This window comes from Vipera ursinii (assembly GCF_947247035.1).
Source record: "Vipera ursinii genome assembly, chromosome: 2".
Taxonomy (NCBI): domain Eukaryota; kingdom Metazoa; phylum Chordata; class Lepidosauria; order Squamata; family Viperidae; genus Vipera; species Vipera ursinii.
Window position 1 is genome coordinate 224,370,858 of NC_139513.1, and position 27,702 is coordinate 224,398,559.

A 27,702-nucleotide genomic window follows, 5' to 3' on the forward strand; every position below is an offset into this window, starting at 1 on the left:
GCAAAGCTGATCTTAATTCTTTACTTCTGTCCTGGAATCTTAAGATCCGGTATTAAACCAGTTATTACCTGACATTTTTATAAACTCTCTTCCACATTTATTTCCATTCAGAACCGACACCGACTGTAGCTCGGATCCCTGTTACTCCTTTCCTTCCTAAGCACAGTAGGTTGCCAAAATTCCTTACAGCTTAATTGCTTCCAAACAGCAATCCTCTGAGCACAACCTGGCATTAATACAATACTAAACAGACAATGGTTTAATGCATGAAAAACATTATTGCTAAAGCAGTGCAAAGGTAAAATTAAATACATAAAATAACAATGGTTAATTAGTAAAAAAATATACATTCAATTGCACTCATTTTACATTTTTAACTATTCAAGCCTTCTGAAGCAGCACTATCAGTTTAATCAGGTCTATACATGAACTATATGTATTTAATCTTTTAAGAAATAAAGAGTTCATTCAGATAGAACAGAAGGGAGGAAGATTGAAAAACAGCTGACCAAAAAAATAAATCTTTATCTTGCAACTTCTATCCTGCAACACTTACTCTAATAATGTCACACCTTCAGTGAATCATCACAATATTCCCTGTACTTAAAATGCTCTATTACATAACTGAAGGAAATAAAGGTTTCAATACAAATATATTTTCATGATAACTGCAAGAAACACTAAATAGCGCAATTATCTCCTTTTTTAGAAAGGCAATAGCAACAGCACTTAGACTCATAGACCACTTCGTAATGCTTTACAGCAGAGGTCCCCAACCTTTTGAGCACCAGGGACCGGTTCCGTGGAGAAAGGTTTTTCTGCGGACTGGAGGGGCGTAGTTTCATGTACTGCCTGCATCTCTCAGATGGGGCTTTGTTTGTTTGTGAGAACCGGTTTCTGGCATGCCGTGGCCCGGTGCTGTCCATGGACCAGGGGTTGGGGACTCCTGCTTTACAGCACTCTCTAAGCAGTTTACAGAGTCAGCATATTGCCCACTAACACTTTAGCTCCTCATTTTATTGACCTCAGAAGAACAGAAGGCTGAGTCAACCCTGAGCCAGTGAGAATTGAACTGTTGGCAGTCGGCAGAATTAGCCTGCAATACTACATTCTAACTATTGCATCACCATGGCTCATGCAAGAGTCTGCCATAGTGTCTGTTTCAAGATACCATTAAAGGCAGCAGAATAAGACAACTCTGCACCAGAAATTGCAATCTATTGGAAAAAGTCTGCCGCCCAGACCTTGTTCACCTAATCCCCATTTATATGTTGCTCAGCTCATATTTGTTGATGGGGAAGTGGGTGGTCATGATGCCTATTTCAACAATAAGAGAACTACTTTAATCTAAATTCCTGACTATTAATCCAAAACTCCTCTTCAATCACCAGCCTTAATTCCTTAAACTCTTTCACTTTTGGAACTACTGGGGGGGGGTAGGTGCAGCTAGCAAATACAGCAAATTTGGTCTATTCTCCCCCGTCTTTCACAGACCCAGCACGCCACCAAAAATAGCTCTACTAAGAGAGATGAAAGTAAAATAAATTTGAATCACTCTAAAAACAAGCCGAGCTTTTCTCAGATCATGGGAAGAACCAGATAACTTATCACAATCAACTCTGAAGAGGAGAAATTCATGATGAATTGTATCCCATATTAATCAGTCATTTGGATTTTCTGTTTCTGGATCAAACTGTCTTTCTTGTGCTGCTTGTACTACAGGAATTGTAGTGCACAATTAGACCTGTGGTATCATTTCAGTTTGCACAATTCCGAACAATCAATATGCAACCTGGTGTAGCTATATGTCAAATGTTATAGGATTTGTGTTTTATGTGCTAGTCACATAAAACACATTTTTGTTTGCTGTGACTGCGGCTGCAACTAATCTACCAGTCTTCAAAATCACTCCTTTGTTATTTTTTTTCTTGAGAAGAGCAAAAAGGAAACATTAGTAAGCATTACAACAGAGCCAGATAAATAATTAGGCAGGGGGGGAGGGGGGAAGAGAGAGAGAGAGAGAGAGAGAGAGAGAGAGAGAGAGAGAGAGAGAGAGACAGAGAGACAGAGAGAGAGAGAGAGAGAGAGAGAGAGAGAGAGAGAGAGGGAGAGGGAGAGGGAGAGGGAGAGGGAGAGGGAGAGAGAGAGAGAGAGAGAGAGAGAGAGAGAGAGAGAGAGAGAGAGAGAGAGAGAGAGAACAGTGTCACAGAAATCAACTTACGGAACCCAGCAACGTTGTCATATCATATTTTAAAATAAATGTCTGTCACCTAATTCTGTGGAGCTTCTGGAATGCTAGAGAGCTGTTTAAATCATGGAACATTTGTGAATATTATATAAATATCCAAAGCAAATTGCAAATACAAGGTTTCAACTATGAATTCCTTGGGGAAAGGGCCATGAAGGATGTGCTCCTATAAGTGCTCATTTGTTTTTTAAAATTGCCAGAGATTATTTTATACTAACCTTTCTGTTCTGAAAGCTTAACCAGGCAGCATATGCTGCTACAAGAAAATCTGACCTTTCAAGAGGCCTTCCTTGTCTTCCATAAGCATCTGAAAACAAACATCTGCAGAGGCACTGACTGGGGGATTGTGACATGAAGCTTTGGAAAAGGCAGGCTGCATTAACATATGGCCCAAAGAAATGAACTGTGGAAAAGGTTGCATATCTAGCTTGAAATGTATTTTTAAGTCCGCCAAAGCTTTTAGATAAGTTAACACCTGTATCATTGCTTTGAGGAGGGAAAACCAAGGCCCCTAACTGTCCTTCAAACTTCCAGATGCTTGATGTATCCCCATCCAAGTTTCTGAAGAGCCAAACACAAAACAGGACACTTGAATAAGCCACAAATGATTTATATTAGTTTTGGTGAATTATAATTTGCACATACCCAATTATGGAAAGTATTTCAGTTATTACAGCACCACTAAACAATAACTAAAAATTAATCACCGTTTCCTCAACAAATGACAAATTATAATGCCAAATCTTGATCTAATGTTAATAACTGCAATCAATTACTTAATTTGCAAATACAACTCTCTCTGAAATAAGAGCTGGGAAAATGAGTTTTAGTTAGGAAAAAACATGGCTGCAATAAAATTACAACAGAAAAAAATATAAGTAGCTCAAGGCTGAACTGGGGAGTCCTTGGTACTCTCTGAACTTGATTGTTTGCTTGCCGACATTTCATTACCCAACTAGATAACATCATCAATAGTGTGGAATTTTGGCATTAATACTGGCAGTAACTTGTCATGGCAGTATTAATAAGGGTGTGGTTTTCTCCTTGCTAGTTTCTTGTTTAGGGCACAGAAACTGAATGAATGGCTTTCTGCTTGTTTGTTTTGTGTTAATTCCTGCTTTATCTGGGTGTTGATTGGTGGAGAGGATGCGTTCTGGTATTTTCATTTCCTTCTTAGCTTGTTAGTTGTCTCTTTTGAACGATATAGTTTATTGATGGCTGACTTGTCTGCAGCTTCCAGGAACTTTCTAGCATTTTTAGATCTGGATGCTCAGTTTCCAAAGTTGAAACTATGTGATGATGGTGATGATGTTATGCATTCAGTCGTGCCCGAGCGATTCTAGGGGCCAGCTCTCTCCATCCCTTCTGATCTTGCGCTACTTTGAAACTATGCAGCAGAGTGCATTCATGAAGACATGATGAAACCTCCCTCATCTCAAAACACATGGACAGACTCAAGCACAGTTTCAACTTCCAGAAATAACAATGCTTAATTAGCATTCAGGACCAAATAACAGCAATGGTATTCAGTTACACCATCATTATTTGGCTGTGGAGATCAGCATTTGTGCGCTTCTTCTTCTCCCTGTTCATTTGAGCAGAGATGTTTACTATCTTCATCCTCCCCTCGACACCATCAAAATACCACCTGGTCATGCTAAGCTACATCCCTGAAGGGCCTAAGGACAGCTATGTATGTCAGCTGCTAAAATCTATTCATCTTGGTGTTAATTTTATTTCCAGATCAGCAGTTTAAACATCCCTGAATATTTAGTGTTACATTCTACCATTTGTTTCAGAACAAAGAAGCAATGACAAAGCTTGTGAGTTATTCACTGATATAAGAAAAATGTCCTCCCATTACCCACAGGAATTCAGATTATGAAGTAAATCAGAATCAGCTTCTACCAGGCTAAGAAAAATAATTATTTTATTTATTTATTTATTTTATTTTATTTATTTGTTTTTATAAACCGCCCTTCTCCCGAGGGACTCGGGGCGGTGTACAGAATAAGGTAGGTATACAGATTGAACAATAGTGAAAAAACAATAGTAAAAACAAACTGGGACCCCAATTAGAGCTATCAGGCCAGGCCGGACTGCTGGAACAGGTAAGTTTTTAAGTCGCGCCGGAAGGTGCGAAGGTCGGGGGCCATCCGGATTTCGGTTGGCAAGCTGTTCCAGAGGGCTGGCGCACCCACTGAGAATGCCCTCCCCCTGGGGGCCACCAGCCGACATTCCTTGAGCGGTGGCACCCTGAGGAGGCCCTCTCTGTGGGAGCGCACAGGACGGTGGGGTGCTGACATTGGCAGAAGGTGCTCCCGTAGGTAGTCCGGACCCATGCCATGTAGGGCTTTGTATGTCATTGTTAGCACCTTGAACTTCACACGGAAGGCAACTGGAAGCCAGTGCAGCGCACGGAGGAGAGGTGTGATATGGGAGTATCGGGAGGCTCCCAAGAGTGTCCGTGCCGCTGCACTTTGCACCAGTTGAAGCTTCCGAGTGGATCTCAAGGGCAGCCCCATGTAGAGAGCGTTACAGTAGTCTAGGCGAGAGGTCACAAGGGCATGGGTGACTGTACGTAAGGCATCCAGGTCCAGATAAGGCCGTAATTGGTGAACTAGTCGAACCCGGGAGAAGGCCCCCTTGGTCACAGCTCCTATGTGATCTTCCAGGGAGAGCTGCGAGTCTAGGAGGACACCCAGGTTGCGGGCCCTATCAACAGGGGGTAGTAACTTGTCCCCGATGTTAAGGGATGGGATGTTCTGAGTATCCTGGCTTGCCGGTACGTACAGCCATTCAGTCTTGTCCGGGTTCAGTTGAAGCCTGTTCCTCCCCATCCATTCCCGGACCGCTTTCAGGCAGCGGGACATCACGTCGAGGGCATCACTGATGTTGTTTGGAGTTGAGATGAAAAGCTGGGTGTCATCAGCATACTGATGGTACCCTACTCCAAAGCTGCGAATGATCTCGCCCAGCGGTTTCATGTAGATGTTGAACAGGAGAGGCGAGAGGACCGACCCCTGAGGGACTCCGCAAGCGAGAGGCCTCGGGGTCGACCTCTGTCCCCCTGCCAGCACCGACTGCGAGCGACCCTGGAGAAAGGAGGAGAACCAACGCAGAACCGTGCCTCCCACTCCCAGTCCCCTGAGGCGTCGCAGCAAGATACCATGGTCGATGGTATCGAAAGCCGCCGAGAGGTCTAATAAGACTAGGACAGAGGAATGGCCCCTGTCCCGGGCTCTCCAGAGCGACCAATGCCGTCTCCGTGCTGTAGCCCGGCCTGAAGCCCGATTGGTACGGGTCTAGATAAACCGCTTCATCCAGGATCTGAGGAAGTTGGTGCGCCACCACGCTCTCAACAACCTTCGCAAGGAAGCGAAGATTGGAGACTGGACGAAAGTTATTCAATGAGGATGGGTCCAAGGTGGGCTTCTTGAGGAGAGGTCTCACCACCGCCTCCTTCAAGGCGGTGGGGAAGTGACCCTCACTCAGAGAAGCAGAGATGACCGCCAGGAACCAGCCTCGTGTCCCCTCTCGAGCTGCATAAGCCAGCCAGGAAGGGCACGGGTCCAGTAAGCATGTGGAGGAGCTTAACCTCCTCATAATCCTGTCCACTTCCTTAGGAGTCACAGGATCAAATTCCTCCCAGATGACGTCGACAAGACTGTCCATGCCTTGTTCTTCCAGCTCAGCCCAGTTGGAGTCCAGGCCGGTTCGAATCCGAGCAATTTTATCCAGCAGATATTGACCGAATTCCTCGGCTCGACCCTGCAAGGGTTCCTCCCTCACCTCTTGGTTCAGTAGGGAGCGAGTCACCCTGAACAAGGCAGCCGGGCGATTATCTGCGGACGCGATGAGGGTGGAAAAGTAGTTGGATTTTGCCACCCTTATCGCAGCGAGATAAGACCTGGTGAGGATTCTTAATTGCAATCGGTCGGATTCGGATCGACTGGATCTCCAACGGCTCTCTAGGCCCCGTCTCCGACGCTTCATCTCCCGGAGCTCCATGGTGAACCATGGGGCTCGCTGGGATCTGCGCCGGGTCAGAGGCCGCAAGGGTACAACTCGGTCCAGAGCCTCCGTGGCTGCCTTTTCCCAGGCTTCCACTAAGGCATCCGCCGAGCTGTGAGCAGGGAGTGCATGTGCGTCCCCAAGCGCTGCCTGGAACCTATCAGGGTCCATTAGGCGCCTAGGGCGGTACCATCTGGTTGGCACCGCGCACCCACGGCGGGGGGTGGCAAAGGGGAAGTCTAGCCGCAGGAGGTGATGATCGGTCCATGACAGGGGCGTAACAGTCGTGGCACCCCCACCGATATCATCGCGCCACCGTCCAGACAAGAACACCAAGTCTGGGGTGTGGCCTCTCTCATGAGTCGGTCCAGAAATTATTTGCGACAGGTCCATGGCCGCCATGGAAGCCATGAATTCCCGAGCCAGATCGGACGATCCTCCCAGGGACTGTAGGTTAAAGTCGCCCAAGACCATGAGTTTTGGGAATTCAACCACCAACCCTGAGAGGACATCGAGTAGCTCGGGCAGGGCTGCCGCTGCACGATTAGGTGGTAGCAGCAGGCAGCAGGCCCAACTGCGCCCCCGGGCCGTATCTCAGTAGGAGAGACTCACACCCGACCATCTGAGGGACGGTGGTCTCTCGCGGGCTAAGGGATTCCCTGATGATAACTGCCACTCCCCCGCCCCTCCCATGGGTCCGAGGCTGGTGCAGCACCTGGAAACCTGGCGGGCAGAGGTCAACCAGAGGGACACCACCCTCTGGGCCCAGCCAGGTTTCCGTGATGCAAGCCAGGTCCGCGTGCTCGCTCTCCACTAGGTCACGAACAAGGTGAGCCTTGTTAGCTACGGACCTGGCATTCAGGTAGACCAGCCTTAGCATAGGAGGCTGCACACCTTCGCTCCCGGGTCCTCCGGGGAAGTACAGAGGGTCGGAGCGTCTCACCGCTTGTACAGAGCGGAGATGACACTCCCGGTGACGATACGGCCCTCTGTTTGTGCACCTTCTGCCGTTCCCCACCATCCTGGGAATAGGATGTTCGTCAGTACGCCATTGGGTATTGTCGGCGACTGGTTCTCGTTTCTCACCACCATTTTGTGGCCCAGATCTGTGCAAAGTCCATCTGTATGACTGAAATCAGCCAAATACATGATCCTTAGTGAGGCACTGGAATTCTGTTGTTGATAGATTTTATGATTGGAAGGTGTTATTTACTCCAAGCGCCATAGGTTATTGGATTTTAGTTTCAGTTGTTGGGGGTTTTTTTATTAAAAAGTTTTACAAACATTTTTAAATACAAAAAACTCCCTCCTCCCCCTCCCCCACCCTCCCCTCCCCGACTTCCCAGAGCTGAATACAGGGTATAGTGATACAAACATAAGCTAAAATATGCTAACAACAAAAGTAAAACATTAAATTCTATCGCACTTTAACTCACCATAGTCATAATATTAATAACTAATAACAGATAACTAATTATGCATCATAAAAATCCCCTACTTATTCAAATGCTAGATGAAACTTTTTAGTCCCGTATTTAACAGTTGTTGGGTTTTAAGCACTGCACGCCACCCAGTCAGTCTTATTATTTTATTTTAGAATTTTTTACCAGATATTCCTTGAGGTTTTTTTTATTTGTTCTGGTCTCTGATCTTTGACTGTAATAAACCTACTTCACTTGAGATCGGCAGCTGTATAACTTATTTAAATAAATTTTTAAAAATTGTAAAAATAAAAATGCTAGAGGTGGAAAATAGATGGAGAAAATTATCCTCCTTAAAAACCAAAGCACATGAGTAATGAATATATACTGAAAGCTTAGGTTTGAACTTTAGATGGGATCCACAGTATCAATAGTAATATGTTTTTAAAGTCAGCAAGGATAAAACAAAGGTAAGGCAACTTTTTCCAGTGTATTTTTCACTTTGATATTAAAATATGAAAAAGCAACTTCTTTTACCGTATATACTTGAGTATAAGCCGAATTTTTCAGCCCACTTTTTGGGCTGAAAAATTCCACTTCGGCTTATACTCCAGTCAACAAAAAAAACTTACCGAGGACTTGTGCGCGGCCGAGGCTTTGGTGCTTCCGGGATCGCCCGCACCTCTCCCAAGCCACCGCCGTCCGAGACCTGCCGAAGTTTGGGGAGGTTTGGGGAGGTGCGCGCGCACCTCCCCAAACTCCGCGCCTTGCCTGCCTGCTTCTTTCCGCAGCGGAAAGAAGCAGGCAGGCAGGGCGCGGAGGAACGGAGACTTGCCGACGTTTGGGGAGGTTTGGGCGTCTCCCCAAACCTCGGCAGGTCTCCGTTCCTCCGCGCAGACCTGCCGACGTTTGGGGAGGTTTGGGCGCCTCCCCAAACCTCCCCAAACCTCGGCAGGTCTCCGTTCCTCCTGCCGACCTTTGGGGAGGTTTGGGCGCCTCCCCAAACCTCGGCAGGTCTCCGTTCCTCCTGCCGACCTTTGGGGAGGTTTGGGCGCCTCCCCAAACCTCCCCAAACCTCGGCAGGTCTCCGTTCCTCCTGCCGACCTTTGGGGAGGTTTGGGCGCCTCCCCAAACCTCGGCAGGTCTCCGTTCCTCCGCGCAGACCTGCCGACGTTTGGGAAGGTTTGGGCGCCTCCCCAAACCTCCCCAGGTCTCCGTTCCTGTTTGGGGAGGTTTGGGCGCCTCCCCAAACCTCCCCAAACCTCGGCAGGTCTCCGTTCCTCCGCGCAGACCTGCCGACCTTTGGGGAGGTTTGGGCGCCTCCCCAAACCTCCCCAAACCTCGGCAGGTCTCCGTTCTTCCTGCCGACCTTTGGGGAGGTTTGGGCGCCTCCCCAAACCTCCCCAAACCTCGGCAGGTCTGCGCGGAGGAACGGAGACCTGCCGAGGTTTGGGGAGGTTTGGGGAGGCACCCAAACCTCCCCAAACAGGAACGGAGACCTGCCGAGGTTTGGGGACGTTTGGGGAGGCGCCCAAACCTCCCCAAAGGTCGGCAGGTCTGCACGGAGGAACGGAGACCTGCCGAGGTTTGGGGAGGTTTGGGGAGGCGCCCAAACCTCCCCAAACAGGAACGGAGACCTGCCGAGGTTTGGGGACGTTTGGGGAGGCGCCCAAACCTCCCCAAACAGGAATGGAGACCTGCCGAGGTTTGGGGACGTTTGGGGAGGCGCCCAAACCTCCCCAAAGGTCGGCAGGTCTGCGCGGAGGAACGGAGACCTGCCGAGGTTTGGGGACGTTTGGGGAGGCGCCCAAACCTCCCCAAACAGGAACGGAGACCTGCCGAGGTTTGGGGACGTTTGGGGAGGCGCCCAAACCTCCCCAAAGGTCGGCAGGTCTGCGCGGAGGAACGGAGACCTGCCGAGGCTTGGGGAGGTTTGGGGAGGCGCCCAAACCTCCCCAAACAGGAACGGAGACCTGCCGAGGTTTGGGGAGGTTTGGGGAGGCGCCCAAACCTCCCCAAACAGGAACGGAGACCTGCCGAGGTTTGGGGAGGTTTGGGGAGGCGCCCAAACCTCCCCAAACAGGAACGGAGACCTGCCGAGGCTTGGGGAGGTTTGGGGAGGCGCCCAAACCTCCCCAAACAGGAACGGAGACCTGCCGAGGTTTGGGGAGGTTTGGGGAGGCGCCCAAACCTCCCCAAACAGGAACGGAGACCTGCCGAGGTTTGGGGACGTTTGGGGAGGCGCCCAAACCTCCCCAAAGGTCGGCAGGTCTGCGCGGAGGAACGGAGACCTGCCGAGGTTTGGGGACGTTTGGGGAGGCGCCCAAACCTCCCCAAACAGGAACGGAGACCTGCCGAGGTTTGGGGACGTTTGGGGAGGCGCCCAAACCTCCCCAAAGGTCGGCAGGTCTGCGCGGAGGAACGGAGACCTGCCGAGGTTTGGGGACGTTTGGGGAGGCGCCCAAACCTCCCCAAACAGGAACGGAGACCTGCCGAGGTTTGGGGACGTTTGGGGAGGCGCCCAAACCTCCCCAAAGGTCGGCAGGTCTGCGCGGAGGAACGGAGACCTGCCGAGGTTTGGGGACGTTTGGGGAGGCGCCCAAACCTCCCCAAACAGGAACGGAGACCTGCCGAGGTTTGGGGACGTTTGGGGAGGCGCCCAAACCTCCCCAAAGGTCGGCAGGTCTGCGCGGAGGAACGGAGACCTGCCGAGGCTTGGGGAGGTTTGGGGAGGCGCCCAAACCTCCCCAAACAGGAACGGAGACCTGCCGAGGTTTGGGGAGGTTTGGGGAGGCGCCCAAACCTCCCCAAACAGGAACGGAGACCTGCCGAGGTTTGGGGAGGTTTGGGGAGGCGCCCAAACCTCCCCAAACAGGAACGGAGACCTGCCGAGGTTTGGGGAGGTTTGGGGAGGCGCCCAAACCTCCCCAAACAGGAACGGAGACCTGCCGAGGTTTGGGGAGGTTTGGGGAGGCGCCCAAACCTCCCCAAACAGGAACGGAGACCTGCCGAGGCTTGGGGAGGTTTGGGGAGGCGCCCAAACCTCCCCAAACAGGAACGGAGACCTGCCGAGGTTTGGGGAGGTTTGGGGAGGCGCCCAAACCTCCCCAAACAGGAACGGAGACCTGCCGAGGTTTGGGGACGTTTGGGGAGGCGCCCAAACCTCCCCAAAGGTCGGCAGGTCTGCGCGGAGGAACGGAGACCTGCCGAGGTTTGGGGACGTTTGGGGAGGCGCCCAAACCTCCCCAAACAGGAACGGAGACCTGCCGAGGTTTGGGGACGTTTGGGGAGGCGCCCAAACCTCCCCAAAGGTCGGCAGGTCTGCGCGGAGGAACGGAGACCTGCCGAGGTTTGGGGACGTTTGGGGAGGCGCCCAAACCTCCCCAAACAGGAACGGAGACCTGCCGAGGTTTGGGGACGTTTGGGGAGGCGCCCAAACCTCCCCAAAGGTCGGCAGGTCTGCGCGGAGGAACGGAGACCTGCCGAGGTTTGGGGACGTTTGGGGAGGCGCCCAAACCTCCCCAAACAGGAACGGAGACCTGCCGAGGTTTGGGGACGTTTGGGGAGGCGCCCAAACCTCCCCAAAGGTCGGCAGGTCTGCGCGGAGGAACGGAGACCTGCCGAGGCTTGGGGAGGTTTGGGGAGGCGCCCAAACCTCCCCAAACAGGAACGGAGACCTGCCGAGGTTTGGGGAGGTTTGGGGAGGCGCCCAAACCTCCCCAAACAGGAACGGAGACCTGCCGAGGTTTGGGGAGGTTTGGGGAGGCGCCCAAACCTCCCCAAACAGGAACGGAGACCTGCCGAGGCTTGGGGAGGTTTGGGGAGGCGCCCAAACCTCCCCAAACAGGAACGGAGACCTGCCGAGGTTTGGGGACGTTTGGGGAGGCGCCCAAACCTCCCCAAACAGGAACGGAGACCTGCCGAGGTTTGGGGACGTTTGGGGAGGCGCCCAAACCTCCCCAAAGGTCGGCAGGTCTGCGCGGAGGAACGGAGACCTGCCGAGGTTTGGGGACGTTTGGGGAGGCGCCCAAACCTCCCCAAACAGGAACGGAGACCTGCCGAGGTTTGGGGACGTTTGGGGAGGCGCCCAAACCTCCCCAAAGGTCGGCAGGTCTGCGCGGAGGAACGGAGACCTGCCGAGGTTTGGGGACGTTTGGGGAGGCGCCCAAACCTCCCCAAACAGGAACGGAGACCTGCCGAGGTTTGGGGACGTTTGGGGAGGCGCCCAAACCTCCCCAAAGGTCGGCAGGTCTGCGCGGAGGAACGGAGACCTGCCGAGGTTTGGGGACGTTTGGGGAGGCGCCCAAACCTCCCCAAACAGGAACGGAGACCTGCCGAGGTTTGGGGACGTTTGGGGAGGCGCCCAAACCTCCCCAAAGGTCGGCAGGTCTGCGCGGAGGAACGGAGACCTGCCGAGGTTTGGGGACGTTTGGGGAGGCGCCCAAACCTCCCCAAACAGGAACGGAGACCTGCCGAGGTTTGGGGACGTTTGGGGAGGCGCCCAAACCTCCCCAAAGGTCGGCAGGAGGAACGGAGACCTGCCGACAAGCCTCGGCTACACAGGGTATTCCTGTGTATTCAGGCTTGCAAAATGGCGGATCGAGCCTCTGCTGGCGGCAGAGGCTTGCAGAACGGTGGATCGGCTTATACTCGAGTCAATAACTTTTTCCAGTTTTTGGGGGTGAAATTGGGGGTCTCGGCTTATACTCGAGTCGGCTTATACTCAAGTATATACGGTACTTTTTTTAATCTCCAGAAATGAGGAGTGGGGTGTAAAAAGACAAATAACCTTCAGTCTGGAAATCAACTAAATATTTCAATATTGCTGATAATTTTAACATGTTTAAATTGGCCAAGTTTCATTTCCCACCCTCCGTTAAAAAAAATGCATCCTAACCCAGCTGAATCTCACAGTAAAGTCAGTCTCCAAACCTTCACCTCTAAAGATTCCCCAGGTGATATGATGTAGCATTTATACTAAATCCAAACTGAAAAGAGCCCATGGCAGTCTTGTAATACTCTTTTGGCAGAGTTCAGATTGTTAACTATAAATATGATTCCAAAATCACCCTTGGTAAGTTGAGAAGGTGAGCGCAGGGGGTTACAGCTCAGGCCTTGCTTCAATCCCTTTCAGAACTAATTTGAAAAAAGCCCTGGATTGGGAAGAGCTTCTGTCCTGTTCCTTAAGTCCTAGGGGTGTGTGTGTATATGTGTGTGTGTGTGTGTGTGTGTGTGTGTGTGTGTTTATAAAGGAACTGTGGAAAGGAGGTGAATTTTTCTCTGAAATGCAGGATAGATCTCAAAGGCAAATAGCCCTTGCTTCTGTGACTGAGATGCCAAAAAAGACAGTTTTACTAAAGGACTATGAGGATAGAAGAAAAAAATATACACTGGCAGACCTAGATCAAATAACAAAATCATGTTTCTAATTTTTACATTTCATAGCTGTTTTATCCATAGTTCATATTTTCCCCCTCAAGAATCTGTACATTGTTATTTTTCCATCTTAGCAACTGAGTTTGGCTTATATGTGTAAACTGTCTTTTGAATTTCCTTATCCAAAATTCATTTTTATATAGTTCATTTTTCTTTTAATATTTTTGGTATCATATTCACTTCTGACAAATTGGAAAATATACATGTTCAGCTACAATGGTTGGTTTTATTATGGTTGGCTGCAGAGTCAGAGAGATGTTGACTGGATTTGACATTTTTATCCACCTACTGAGTCCTTCCCAAGAACCTGGGATAGGCAAATGTTGTTTTTGAGGGTATCAGAAGTATGCTTGCAGTATGTAAGCTGTTCTGAGTAAAGCTGCCTTTTGCAGTTGACTGATGATGGAATTTGTCAGTGCCCATGGTGTTCAAGTGACGCTCCACATTGTTTAGGCACTCCACCCAAGGTATCTATTACTATTGGTACTACCTTTGCTTTCTTCTTCTTCTTCTTCTTCTTCTTCTTCTTCTTCTTCTTCTTCTTCTTCTTCTTCTTCTTCTTCTTCTTCTTCTTCGATACAAATACTTGTGGATAGTATTTTGATAAAAGATAAAGTCTTCTTCAAGTCAAACTCATGTGCAGTTTTTAGCAAAAAACAAAAACCACTGTCTTCTCAGATATAAGGAGCCCTGGTTGCACAGTGGTTAGTGCAGGATTGCAGGCAAACTCAGTCCACAGGCTGGAGTTTGAGCCTGATGGGGCTCAAGGTTGATTCAACCTTCCATCCTTCTGAAGCCAATAAAATGAGGATTCAGATTGTTGGGGACCATACGCTGACATTGTAAACTGCTTAGAGAGTGCTGTAAAGCAGGGGTCCCCAACCCCTGGGACTGTGACCCACTAGTGGGCGGCGGCCTATTTGGAACCAGGCCCTGCAAATGGTGGGCTGTCGTGAACGCGCACAACTTGATTTGCGACAGTGGTGGGCCAATGACTGTGTACACGCACACACAACTCAACTTGCGCAAGTTGAGCAGCTTGCACAACCTGGTTCCCCTCTCCCTTCCCTCCGCCAGGTTGCCAAGCCACAAAAGTTGGGGACCACTGCTGTAAAGCACTATGGGGCAGTATATAAGCCTAAATGCTATTGCTAGTGCTACATTTTTCAATTTTCCAGTCAAGCCTGCAGCCATAGCCAACCCTACTCCAACATTAGCTTGTCACTTTCCGCATTCAAAGCAATGAGCAAACCACATATTACTTTCTCTAGATCTTAAAGTAATTGACATTGATGAATAACTAAGAAAAACAAGTCTCAATTTTTCATTTTCTGCATTATTTTGAACTTATCGCTTCAAACATACCAAATATTATTTATATCTTCAAAGGTTTATCTGTAACACAAACGCAACGAGGCTTAAAAGCCATCAGTTCTCATGTCAAAAAAGGCATATAATTTCACAATTTTAAGAGTAATCTAAAATAGGACAAAACTATAAACCTTGACTGTGTTGATCCATTGGACTCTGAGGTGGTCCCATGCCAGGAAGAGGAGGTCGCATGTTTGCAGCCTTCATGGAACTGTTATGTAGGTCTTCAACCATACCTTTTTCATGCAAACCATCAATAGGCTGTAAGAGGAAAACAATTTTTTAAAATTTGTATTACGTTTCTTGGATTTACATCCTGCCTTCCTCCAGTCTCATTCCTGCCTCTAATAACACTTAAGCAATGTGCTGCTTTGGCTTCCTCCATCATGAAGATTTATGTAAATTACAATACTTAAAACACATTCATACAAATAAACAAGCACAAAATAGTATTAAAATCAGACCAAAATGTGCATGAAAACATCAAACAAAAAACCCAGTCAGCATTAATAGGAAATCAGAAGGCGAATAAAACTGACCTTAATATGCTATAGCAGCAGTATTTTCTGAAATTATATAATTTTATATCTTTTTTTATGTTGGCTGGGATCTATGAGAGTTATAATCCCCACACTTCTGGAAGTGACAAGGGAAGGCTGAGTTATTGATATTTTAAATACATGCCTTAACATTCTTCTTCTTCTCTTCCCCCAAGCATTTATTATATGTGGACACTTGTAGTGAGCTACATTTTGGCAGCAATATCAACTATAATCTGTGTTTTGAACTACAGAATCCAGAGGCGAGCATCACTAACCAGAATTTTTTTAAAAAGGTTAGCCAGCCTTTTCCAGCCTCACTATCCTCCATGTGAATAGTCCAGTTTCCAGAATTTACAGCAATGGCTGTGTTGTCTGGGAACAGAGGCTCTCACAGGAGCCTTGGGCTTAATTTTCATCTGTAATAAATACTGCCATGCTGGAAAAATTATGTTTTGTTACAACAGTCAATCTTTTCTCAGCTACCCAGGGGACCAAATGAAGCTACGGGTAGCGTTCAAGGAAACAACAGCACTGAAAAAGTGACTAATGATCATTTTGCACACTTACGACCACTGCAGCATCCCTGCGGTCACGTGATCAAAATTCAGATGCTTGGCAACTGGCATGTATTTACGCCAGTTGTATTGTCCCAGGGTCATGTGATCACCTTTTGTGACCTTCTGACAAGCAAAGTCAATGGGGAAGCTGGATTAACTTAACGTGTGACTAACCTAAGAACTGCAGCGATTCTCTTAACAACTGTGGCAAGAGAGGTCATCAACTGGGGGAAAACTCACTTGACAACTGTCTTGCTTAGCAAGGGAAATTCTGGGCTCAGTTGTGGTCATAAGTCGAGGACTACCTGTAGTTAACTTCACAGAGCACTTTCAGTTGTTCCCTAACTCTAGCAAAAGCCATTCTTTACTAGCAAAGCAAGGCTGTATTCAAGAGTCAGTTATCAGTGACAAAAAAGATGAGGAAGAAATTGAGCCACCAGAGGAAAAAAAAAATGAAAGGTCAGTTGCAGGAGGCAGGAGAGGCTGCCATATGAGGACAAGGTGAAACCCACCCTGCATTCAACGAGGAAAAGGAGGTGGAGGCAGGTAGGAAGGAAGCCTTCTGAACTGAATCATCACCAGAGGGTAAAATAAAAAGATTTTCCTCACTTGTGAGGGGAGAGCCCAGGGGAAATGCTATTTCAGGGGGAAGAAACATTTAATAGTTGCTCCGAGAGTGTCAAACAAACATATGTGCAGTGCTCTCTAAGGACTGTCTCCTCTCCACACATGCAAAACTGAAGGACTCAGGTTTCTCACAACAACAACTCTCAGCCAACCCCACACTATTAGCAGGTTTTAGATCCCAAAATGTCTCTCTCTGTATGTATGTATATAGACTGACTGTTAGGGAAGGAATTGGGAAGGATGGAAAAGGGAAGGGTGGAAAAAGATAAGAGATTAAAGGAGTAAAAACTGAGGAGAATTAAAAGCTTACTAAGGAAAAAAAATCACACAAAAATTCCAGATTTCTGATGTATAACTCAGCATGCGCTCATTTTTACTCTGCCACAAACACCCATCATACAAAACTGCTGTTTTAAAATTTATCTATTCCTCTTAACGGTGGGTTATTCAAAACCCCTTTTTTCCACTTAGAATGGCAGTATTCTTTTAAAAAAATCACATGTAGTTAAAGCTACAGAGCTAGCAATGTACAAAGATTGGATAAGCTTTGATCCTTAAAACAGACCAAGGAAACTACTCATAGTTATCAAGAAAATAACAGCGGGACTCTTTCAGGAAGTCCACTGACCTAGTTACAATGGAAACCTATCAAAGGTGAATCTGGGAGAAGATATTCTAAAGTTACAAGCACCAAATGTCTGAGCTGAGATACAAAGAAAATTGAATGGCTATATCTGTAGGGCATAAAACACTTAACTATATATTATTCTCTGATGCAAGGAGTTTTATCCCCTTGTTTAATATGGGCTCTTAAAGATTCAGAAAGTTCCGTGACAGTTAAGTAGATCAGTTAAGAACTGAAAAGAAGCCAGAAGGTGGGATGAGGAAACCTTGAGAGATTAATTACAGGAGAGAAACTGATGCATATTAATAATCTCTTAATAGTCTTCAGAAGTTACAAAAACAGGATTAATATATCAAAAAATCAATAGACAAGCAGGCTGTTACTTACAATTCAATACCCTAGTGCTAAATTAATGAATTAAAACTGCAGTATATCTGAGCATGTGGCACTACACAGAACAGAAATACAAAACATTCCTAATTTTTTTTAAGATTTCAGGTTTAATCAACTTCAACAACTGGGAAGAAAGGCTGTCGCCAATAATCGGTGTTGCCCTCTATCAATATTTTCTGCTGTTTTGTAAATCATAACGGATGCCTGTTGTGTATGAGACATCTCAAAATAATTTAATTCAAAAGCCATACCAGAAAACAGTTAATGTAATAGGAAAAAAATAAAAAGAAATAGTACTTCAGAAAGTTTACAAAATCATGAACATTGTATTAGGGATAATCCATCTAAAATTAAGAAAATTAAAGTTCCATTGATTTCAACAAGATGTGTTTTTTTAATTAATTTTTTTTGGAAGTACACTCTGATTGTATAGTGTCTACAAAACACATATTGTCTGTACAGTTGATAGAAGTATTAAGGAAGAAAAATTCTATCCCCAATCAAGGTCATATTTTATCCACCCCATCCTGATGGAGGAAAAAATACCAAATCACAGCTTATGAAAGCAGTCTGAGACACAGCAAATACATCTTCAGAAATGATATACCAACTGTCTGCTAAATGCAAATGATAAAACTTAACAGTTTCCAAGAGATAGTTAAATCCTAAAACAATTGCAGTGATTCTAAGAATTTTGAAAGATTATTTTTGTCCTTACTCTCTCCCAGAGACATATTTTTGGGAGAAGTAAGAAAGAGTTGCAACTAGAATAAAGCCATTTTTTAAAAAATACTATTTTTATAATGCTGGTTTCAGCTTTTTCCCATTCAAATCAGCAAGAAATTGTGCTGTCAAGGGGTTCAGCAATCATGGTCAGAAGAGGCTCCAGAGAGCCATTAAAAAAGGTTTAAGTCCCTCAAACCAGAGAGAGATGGATTGGCAAAAACTGAATAGGCAGAAAAGATTTCAATGCCACAATGCTGGCATTCATTTGGGACAATGAATCTACAAAGTAGGGCATCTACAAGGCACCTACACTTTTAAATCTTCCATATCCCGCTGTGTTGAAAAACAAAGCTTCTGAGTAACACTTAATGCTTTATTGGTCTATCAGGAGAGCTGCCTGTTCATCTTTATAAACTTATCAAAGGAAAGAAGGAAAGGGGTTCCACATTAATCAATGTGTTCAGTTCTTGAATGCAGACACTTCCCTTGAGGCTGTTAAGTGTTGATGAAGTAGGCATCCGCCTGTTGAATTGCAGAGTTTAAAGAATGCCAAAGCCTTCATGAGGAGGAAAGTGAGAAAATGGAAGAGAATCAATTCTTATTGTCTCAGCAAAAGAAATGATGCACAAGGAGTATCCTGACCATAACCAAATTAATAGGACATCCGGTGACCAGAACGCTGCTTATGCCCTGTAGTAGAGTATTTCTGTTGCTGAGACAGTAATAATTGATTCAGTGCCCCGTCATCTTATAGTACCTTATAGTTAAGTGCCTCAATAACAAGAAAAGTATAGGCGCTGTAGATATCCAGTCATCAAAGATTCTACAAATTTGGAGGTAAGAAGGGGAAGAGACTAAACTGAGAGTGACTGGTAAGGCCTTGTGTTTAAACTGTTTTTATTGCTACTGTCTTTTTTCTTAGAACAAGAGGACTCTAAGGATGACTTCTATATAGCATTTTCTGTTGCTTTTCTTGTCACCGTAATGGGTCACTGAGTTCGCTAATTAATGTCTTGTTGATTTTTAACAAAAAATGGTTCTCCACCCAAGAAGGATAACTGTAACTGCTAACTGTAGTTTGTAAACATAGTCTCTGGTTATTGAGGAAGAAAATGCACTTGAGCAGAGATGTGTGGTCCATACAGAGCAGATACACCCTCCACATATACTCTATTTGTAGTCCAGGTTGACAAGCCAAACTTGCACACTTTATTTTAAATTTGGAGATGAGGATTTTGAGAAGCAAATGAGTGCCATTCAAAACTCCAACTGTACTCCATATCAAGCACTCTTGTTTTGGAAGGGCAACATTTTATTCTTTAACCGTCAAGCTTCTCTATGGAAAAAAGTGGATTTGAAAATTTCAGATAGCCCACTAACTGATATCACATCAATAGCTATGACACTTGTGCACCACCTCGGCAAGTAAGAAGAAAAAATATAGTTCCTAAAATAAAAAATTGTCCACTCCTGTGCTAGAATTCTAAATTATTCTTTACACTAGAACAATTATTCTATTACATTACATCTCAAAAAGGATGAACTTTAATTGTCACAAGTGGATATTTATGAAAAGATTCCTATCTGTAGTATAGAACAAAAATCAGACTGAAGACCGTTTTCTTCCAAGGCCATTGTAGTCTTCCCCAAGGTCACTTTTCTGCCCCAGACCTTGCTCCAGATATAGCTTCCCTGACAGTTCAATTCCAAGTCAAACTTTATAGCCTCATCAAGATGCATGGATATCTATCATGGCCTCACTGTCCTTGATGGAAGCAGAAGGTACCATATAGAGATTTCAAGGCTGTGTACATATAATAATTATAGTCTCTGTTCCACTGATTCTGATGCTGTCTATAGGCCTCTCCAAATTCTAGCTTTCAAATATGAAGGATTCTGAACATCTCAGAATTTCAATTTGTCAATTTCTGTGACAATTTAGTATCACAGAAAGCTAATTTTTGTTTGATCTTAACCACCTGAACATCAGTTACAGTTAAATCTAACTGGCCCAATATCACAAGCAGGTGGAGAAAACAAGTATGGAAAAACTCCAGAAAAACAGCTAAATAAGATTAAGAAAAATCTGCTTTGACATACAAGAGATAAAAGTCTATTTTGTCCAGTCTCCAATCTTGCTTTTTAAGGGAAGGTTGTTGAGAGGGTTGGGGTGCGATATCTCAGTGGTTAAAGATGCTGAGCTTGTCAGCTGGAGAGCTGACAGTCCAGGGTTCAAGACCCGAGCTCCGCGTAATGGGTGAGCTCCCATTCCTTGCCCCAGCTCCTGCCCGCCTAGCAGCTTGAAAGCATGCAAATACAAGTACATTAATAGGTCCCACTTTGGTGGGAAGGTAACAGCATTCTGTGCACTTCTGGCATATAGTCATGATAGCCACATGATCACAGAAAATTTCTGTGGACAATGCTGACTCCCTTGGCCAAGAAACGGAGATGAGCACCATACCCTAAAATCTTTACCTTTATTGAGAGGGTGGTTGGTGCAAAGCTGTAGAAGGGCTCCGGATGAAGTGGATCACCTGGACCTTTTTAAGTCTGGATTCAGGCCAAGGGGGTGATCACAGCACTGAAAGGCCTTGGTCACACTTGTTGATGACCTTTGGAGGGTTTGGGATGGAAGCAGTGCAACTTTCTGGCCCTCCTAGACCTTTCAACGGCTTTCAATACCATTGACTATGGTATTCTTCTGGACCAGCTTTGGGGATTAGGAGTGGAAGGAACTGTGTTATGATGATTCTCCTCTTTCCTCCATGGCTAGTTACAGTAGTAGGAGAGAAGTTCAGCCCTAGACCTCTGCAATGTGGGGTGCCTCAGGGCTTGAGCCTCTAGTCGCTCCTTTTTAACATTTACATGAAACCATTAGGAGAGGTTATCCATCAATATAGGGTCCAGTATCATTAGCATGCTGAAGATAATTATATATCTCTACCCCTAACCAGACAAATGATGTAGTGGCAGCGCTGGCCAAGTGCTTGGAGGCTATAAGAGTCTGGATGGGTAGAAACCGGCTTTGAGGTAACCCTGGCAAGACAGAGTGGATATGGCATTTTTTGTTCTCCAGGACCAGATGATTCTTTATCTTTGATTTTGGACAGGTGGTATTTACCTTGACTGAGCTGGGGGATCCTGGATTCATAGCTCCTAAGGAACAGATGGCAGTCATGGCCAGGGAGGCGGGCCTTTGCACAGATTTGTGTGGTTTGCCAACTGCAGACTTTCATGGAATAGGAGTCTTTGCTTACTATCACTCATGCCTTGATCACCTCTTGTCTGGATTACTGCATTGCGCTCTACACGGGATGCACTTGAAGACCACCCAGAAAGTTCAACTGTTTCACAATGCAGCAGCAGCAGCAGCATACAATGGGGACCTCTAGGTTTACCCATGTAACACCTCTGTTGCATGAGCTGCACTGGCTTTCAGTTTCTTTCCAGATGCAATTGAAGGTGCTGATCATTACCTTTAAAGGCCTATATGGCACAGGGCAAGGTTTTATCTGTGGAACTGCCTTTCCCTAAGGACATTACCCATCCTATCAGGTCACATAAGGTGGGCACGCTCATAATCCCTTCCCCCAAACATTGTCATCTGATGGGAGCTAGGAAGCTCCCATGGCAGACCCTTCCCTATGAAACACTCTTCCTCCTGAGGTTTGGCTTTTAGCCTTCTATAAGACTTTGAAGACCTCCCCACATATTGGGAGAAGACTAGATAATCACACATTAGAATTGATTTGGCCCCACGTTTTTGTTGTTTTAATGTTTTAATCAGTTGAGCTTTATAGCTTTAATATAATTGTATATGTCTCTTAATTTTTGATTGGGAACCACCCAGAGTTGGTTGAAAAATGGGTGGCTATATAAATGTTTTAAATAAATAAAATAAATCTTATATAACCATAATAGAAAGAGAGAGAACACCAAATAAAGAAGGAAAAGAAAGAAAATCTCCAATTTAATTTGATACCATTCTACATTACAGTATTGGATGTGGTCTTATTTTCCTAAGACACTACTGCATTTAGAAACCTATATTATGAGCAGAATACTGCACTGTCATAATTCCTGGATATTAAATGTTGTTACTATAAAATTCCATAGGATAAGAAGAAGCTAGTGCCTATTTGAATGAGGCGAGTCTTAAAATGAAATATTCTGTTTTTATCTTCTAAAATAGTATCCTTTCCCCCCCCCCCCCAAAAAAAGTGAATCATACACATGTTCACTTCAAAGAATGCTGTACTGAATTTAAACATATGTACTCCAAAGTATGCTAAATTAAATTATCTCACTGAGGAACATTAACCACAACTGCCACAAGCAAGTCTTAATTTATGCTCTGGAATTCACACCTCAAGATCACAGCACTTAATGAACGATTTGAATATGTAAAACTGATAGCAATATTTAGGATGACAAAATAAGTTTTAGTTTTCCATCACAATTGTTCTGTACGCAGAATGTGAAACATTTGATAGTAATACTTACTTTATGCATTTGGTGCATGCCTTCCTGTGAATAATCACCCGGTCCCATAGATGGCATTGGATGTGGAACACTTGGAGGTCCAGGACTTGGTCCCATCATGCTATGTACTGAGCTTGGTGACGGCCCAGGTCCTGGGCTGGGACCTAGGATCGGTCCTGGAGATGGGCCTGGCCCTGGTGAAGGGCCTGGATGAGGCATTGTAGTAGGATCAGTTGGTGTAGACATCTACTCTGTCTCTCTTGGAATCAGTGATCAAGCTGTAGTGAAGGTAAAAAAGAATACATCTAAATTTAGGTTGTTCGCCACTAGGAAAGCAAGATATATGACATTTAAAGAAATAATTTGCGCATGAACATCAAGTGGTTCTATATCAAAATAAAATATATGTCAAAGTGAAATTACTCATTTATGTCGGGAGTCCACTCTCTGAAACAGGGCTAAAATAAATTGAGTCTTTTGGAAGAAAATTATAATACATGGTTTGCTTGTTTTTTAAATTAAACATCACCTTGGGAGTCTTGCACTGAAAGGAAGATTATATAAAATATATACCCAAATAAATAAGAATTATCAGGTTTTCAAAAGAAAGTCACTAAATTCCTTTTTATTTAAGGCAGCTCTTATAAATACCATGATTCTCAAATTCCCCATCTCCTTATTAACAATTAACTATACAGTGTAATAAATACAAGGATAAACAAGCAATAACAATGTCATTCCGAGTGTATGTTTGTATCTGTCAGAAAAAGTGATTGTCTAGACAAAAACAATTAATGCCAAAGCATGTGTTATTGCCTTTTTACGTCAAGCAATATAAAGACATGCTACAAACTTAATGAATATTTGATACACCCTGTGTTATACATTCCCAAGGACTGCAATCGTATGGCATTTATTTATTTAGTTTTATCCCATCTTTATTTTTTTTTATAAATAATTCAAGGAGGTGAAAATACCTAATACTCCTTCCTTCTCCTACCAAACTGAATTTCAGTTGAAAGCAAACTCTCAAAAAAGGAAAGCAGAGTTTTTCTTCACTCAATGGGGCACATTTTTGCTCAGAATAACTCATCTTACAAATACTCTGCTTTTTGCAAGGATATCATGTAAAATTAGCATTCCCCACTCTGGAGCCCTCTGGATGTGTTGACTTTCAAAAGTCATGCAAGTTAATCTGAATGAGCAGAGATGCTTTGATTAAAGACAATGGACTAGTTTTATAAGAGACTGGATGTCGTTTATGGACTTTCTACATGTCAAATACAATAACACATGGTTAACAGAAGGATCTGAAGATTAGTGTAATGCTTGGGTTAACCTGTTGGCTGTTTTGTTTTTTGCTTTTTTAAAAAAAAAAAATTCTATGATCCAGTGTTGGGTTGGTTTGATTATCAGATAGAGATCCCCTCACTTGGAATATTTGTTTATTTAATATAGTATTTTTGTTAAATCAGGATGGGAAAGCTGATAATTATTTGTAGACCCATTATGTAATGAGGAGAATTTGTCAGTTTTCTTGGGGTTTTTTCCCTTTCTCAGCATCCAGGTAAGGTGGATTTTATATATTTATATTTAATTTTAAATTTATTTGATATCTGGGTTATTTGTTTTTCTTTTTTGTAGTATTTAGTATTGGATGTATGTTTATTTTTTTTTTATTTTTTTCTTGATGATAAAACAAAATAAATATATAAATATCAAAAGTCATGCAAGTTGAGAGGTGATGGGACTTGAAATCCAACATGTCCGTAAATTACCTCATCTTTGCTGCCACATATATTAAGCCAAGTAGACAATATTCGCAGCCTAAAAGCTGCAGGTGGCATCACTGAAAGGTGATGATATTTCAAGAGTTTTATGAGAGGAAATGGAAAATGACATTTTCAGGAGCTGCATGCTCCTGAAAAATGCCCACTCTGTCCTAATTCTGAAGTGAGAGGCAGGCAAATTTATAAGGTGTCATACAAGTTATGGAAAGGGAAATAATTATTAGCTGGAAGTTCCTACAACTGCTAAGTACAAAGATTTGTTCTTGCCCCAAAGTTTCAGGCTGAAGGCTACTTAATAAAATCCAATCTAGCAATAGCAGGGCTAGTTCTTAGCAGGTACCCTGTCAGACTAAGCAACTCAGCTGCTACTTTCAGAAATGACCTCTGACATGAATATATCCACCAGGTTAAGGGGTCCTAACAATTGGGGAACTAATTCCCCCGAAGCTGACAAGAAATGGACCCGATATTTGATTTTTTAAATCAGGATTAGTGACTTAACAGAGCGCCTGAATATGCAACAAAACTCAACAGTTTTACTAAATTGTTTTAAAACTTCATATTCCTATGCCTTAATACCATGCTTTTCTCTGATAAGACAGAAAAGAGTGGTCATTCACTTCATATTCAAGAGAAACTCCGTTTGAAATAAACTGTCTTGGAAGCTCATTCCTTGCAGGGCAAGATACAGAATTACCTCTGAAGTTTTAAACAAAGATACAGAATGCCCCAGGGACTAATCTGTGCCACATAGTACTAACCATTGTCACAAAGGGATTTGCTTTATATGTACATAACCGTACCTACTAGGTCAATTACATGGTACCTGCAAGGAAACTTTGGTGGGGCAGGGGGCACTCTAAAATAACGATGTTCTGTGGCTCACAAAAGAACAACTTCTAGCAATCCCATCCAGCCTAGGCAGTGGTGAGGGTTGCTGGAAGTTACTGTACAGTAACGTATGGAAGGCCATTAGGTTTCCTTTTCTATGTATCAAAATGCCCAAAATTCTGGAGGAAAAATTAAAGTAAACTGCTATCAGTTTAAGCAGTCCCTTCATATTACTATCCTTAGAAGCAACACGCTGTGTTTTAACCAAAGCCTGCAATCAGCCTTGCATTGTCTGCAAACAGTGTGCACTGCAAACTTACTCTAAAAAGGTAAAAGGTAAAGGTTCCCCCGCACATGCGTGCTAGTCGTTTCCGACTCTAGGGGCCATTGCTCATCTCTGTTTCAAAGCCGAAGAGCCAGCGCTTGTCCGAGGACGTCTCCGTGGTCATGTGGCCGGCATGACTAGACACCAAAGGCGCACAGAACGCTGTTATCTTCCCACCGGAGTGGTCCCTATTTTTCTACTTGCATTTTTACGTGCTTTCGAACTGCTAGGTTGGCAGAAGCTGGGACGAGTAACAGGGGCTCACTCTGTTACGCGGCACTCGGGATTCGACCCGCCAAACTGCCGATCTTCTGATCGAGAAGCTCAGCATCCTAACCCACTGAGCCACCGTGTCCCTAAACTTACTCTAGTGACTAGTAAATCGTTTTGGTAAATGTTAACCATAGTACCACTAAGTTGAAAACTGCTTCGGCATAACATCTAAAACTACCACATTAAATGGCTAAAAAGTGTGAACACCTTTCCAACTGTTAGAATTGTGCTATAATTGAATTCTGGAGGCAACTCTTCAGTTCCCCCCCCCATCAAATAAGCCCCTTCAGTAGAATGAATACCTTGTCTAATTGTTTCAATATTTTTTTGTTCAACTTCATAGGATAGCATTATTTCTGCGTTGTACACAACCTGCTCTTACTGTATTTGAAGAACTACTCCATATTCCAGAGGCATCTACAAAGGGATCTTGGGAGGGGGGAGGGGAGGCCAAATAACTGAAACGAGGTCATATTATTATGGCACAAGTTCCTTCCCACTTGTATAGACACAATTGCACACAATATAGAGCAGGAAAGAAGTTTGTACAACGAAAGCACAACATTGCTTCTGTCATTCAGATGAAAGCACAGGATCTTGGAGATACCACTAAGGCTTCAGCAATAGCAATAACAGGCTTATATATCACTCCATAGCGTTTTACCCTATTCTCTGAGCAGTTTGCAAGGTCAGCATATTTCCCCCAACAATCTGGGTCCTAGGAAGGAAAGAAGGCTGAGTCAACCTTAAACCGGTCAGGATTGAATTCTTGGCTGTGGGCAGAGTTAGCTTGCAATACTGCAAACTACTACGCCACCACATGCAAGATTATCTATTAAAAATATTGGTGGTCATTGACTGTAAGCTTGGAGAAGTAATACTGCTTTGTGTTCTATGCACAGAGTTTTGTTCATTTTCTTCCCAAATTGGATCAATTAATCCAGTATCATGCTTGAGGACAGGCCTAAGTTGCATGTAAATCTTAAACGAAAAGCATTTTCTTGTGAAAAGTGGCATTCATTGCACAAATGGGCACTAACAACATAGCATTTCAGTTATCAGGAAGTGCAAAATCTGCCTGCATTTACATAAAATGGAAGCATTGCAGCCCGAACTGCTGTAATTCTTTTAATGGAGTGACTGAATTTTGAGCATCAGTCTCTTCACACAAACCAAGCCTACAATATAAGTTACATTACTTTCATGCAGTGCCAGCCACCATTGCTCCCAGCACTTACATCTCACCATGTGCTCTTTCTAGTGTTCCCAGCATATGATATAACCACATCTGTTAGATTATTCTGGGGAAATTGGCCCATCTCTCAGGGATGCCGAGATCTGGATGGTTTTCATTATGTTCCAGAAACCCTACTAATACAGATATAGAGTACTAGCAGAAAAAATACCTATACAAATATAGCAATTGCTCCCACTTGTGAAAATCTCCCAAGTTTCATCAGAGAAGTTATTACTGTAAGTACAGATGAGGGGGGGGGAGAAGAAGAAAAAGCCAGATGAAAAGGAAGCCAGATGAAAAGGAAGAGATAAATGTAATGGCCAGAATCACTTTGTGGCTTTTCCTTTAAACACATTTTAAATTAAGATTCTTTTTTCTTGCACACATTTAGCCTACAGTGGCATGTCTCCCTTTGAAATAGAGACTGCAAAACAGAATGTCTCAAGCCATGAACAATTCACGACAAAGGTCTGTTCACATGAGGAAGACTATCAGCATAATTTATATTACCGATACGTTGCCAGAATTATAAAATAAAACCAAACCACTTAACAGCAAAAGACCAAAGGTCTACCTAAAACAAAGACAGACATATACATATACAGGTACTCTTCAACGTACGACCGCAATTCAGCCCAATATTTTTGTTGCTAACTGAAATGTGTGTTGATTTTGGCCCTAATTTACAACCTTTCTTGCCAGTGTTGTTAAGTAAATGTCTGCAAATAATAATAATAATGAGGAGGAGGAGGAGGAGGAAGGGAAGGGACCTTGGAGGTCATCTAGTCCAACCCCCTGCTC

General features: G+C 44.5%; 1 protein-coding gene across 4 annotated transcripts in view; it reads right to left on the reverse strand.

Moving 5' to 3' along the window:
* The window catches only part of SMARCA2 (SWI/SNF related BAF chromatin remodeling complex subunit ATPase 2), a 131,688-nt gene that overhangs the window by 97,201 nt on the left and 6,785 nt on the right, over positions 1-27,702 (reverse strand). For 3 of the 4 annotated variants that reach the window (XM_083352521.1, XM_083352522.1, XM_083352524.1), the window contains exons 2-3: positions 22,467-22,723; positions 14,622-14,751 (exon numbers count right to left, since the gene is read on the reverse strand). In XM_083352521.1, the coding sequence (XP_083208647.1) occupies positions 14,622-14,751; positions 22,467-22,691 (355 nt within the window). In that variant the 5' untranslated portion in view covers positions 22,692-22,723. Of the gene's footprint in view, positions 1-2,723; positions 2,810-14,621; positions 14,752-22,466; positions 22,724-27,702 lie in introns of those variants that run through there. The other variant, XM_083352523.1, reaches the window with a different exon arrangement.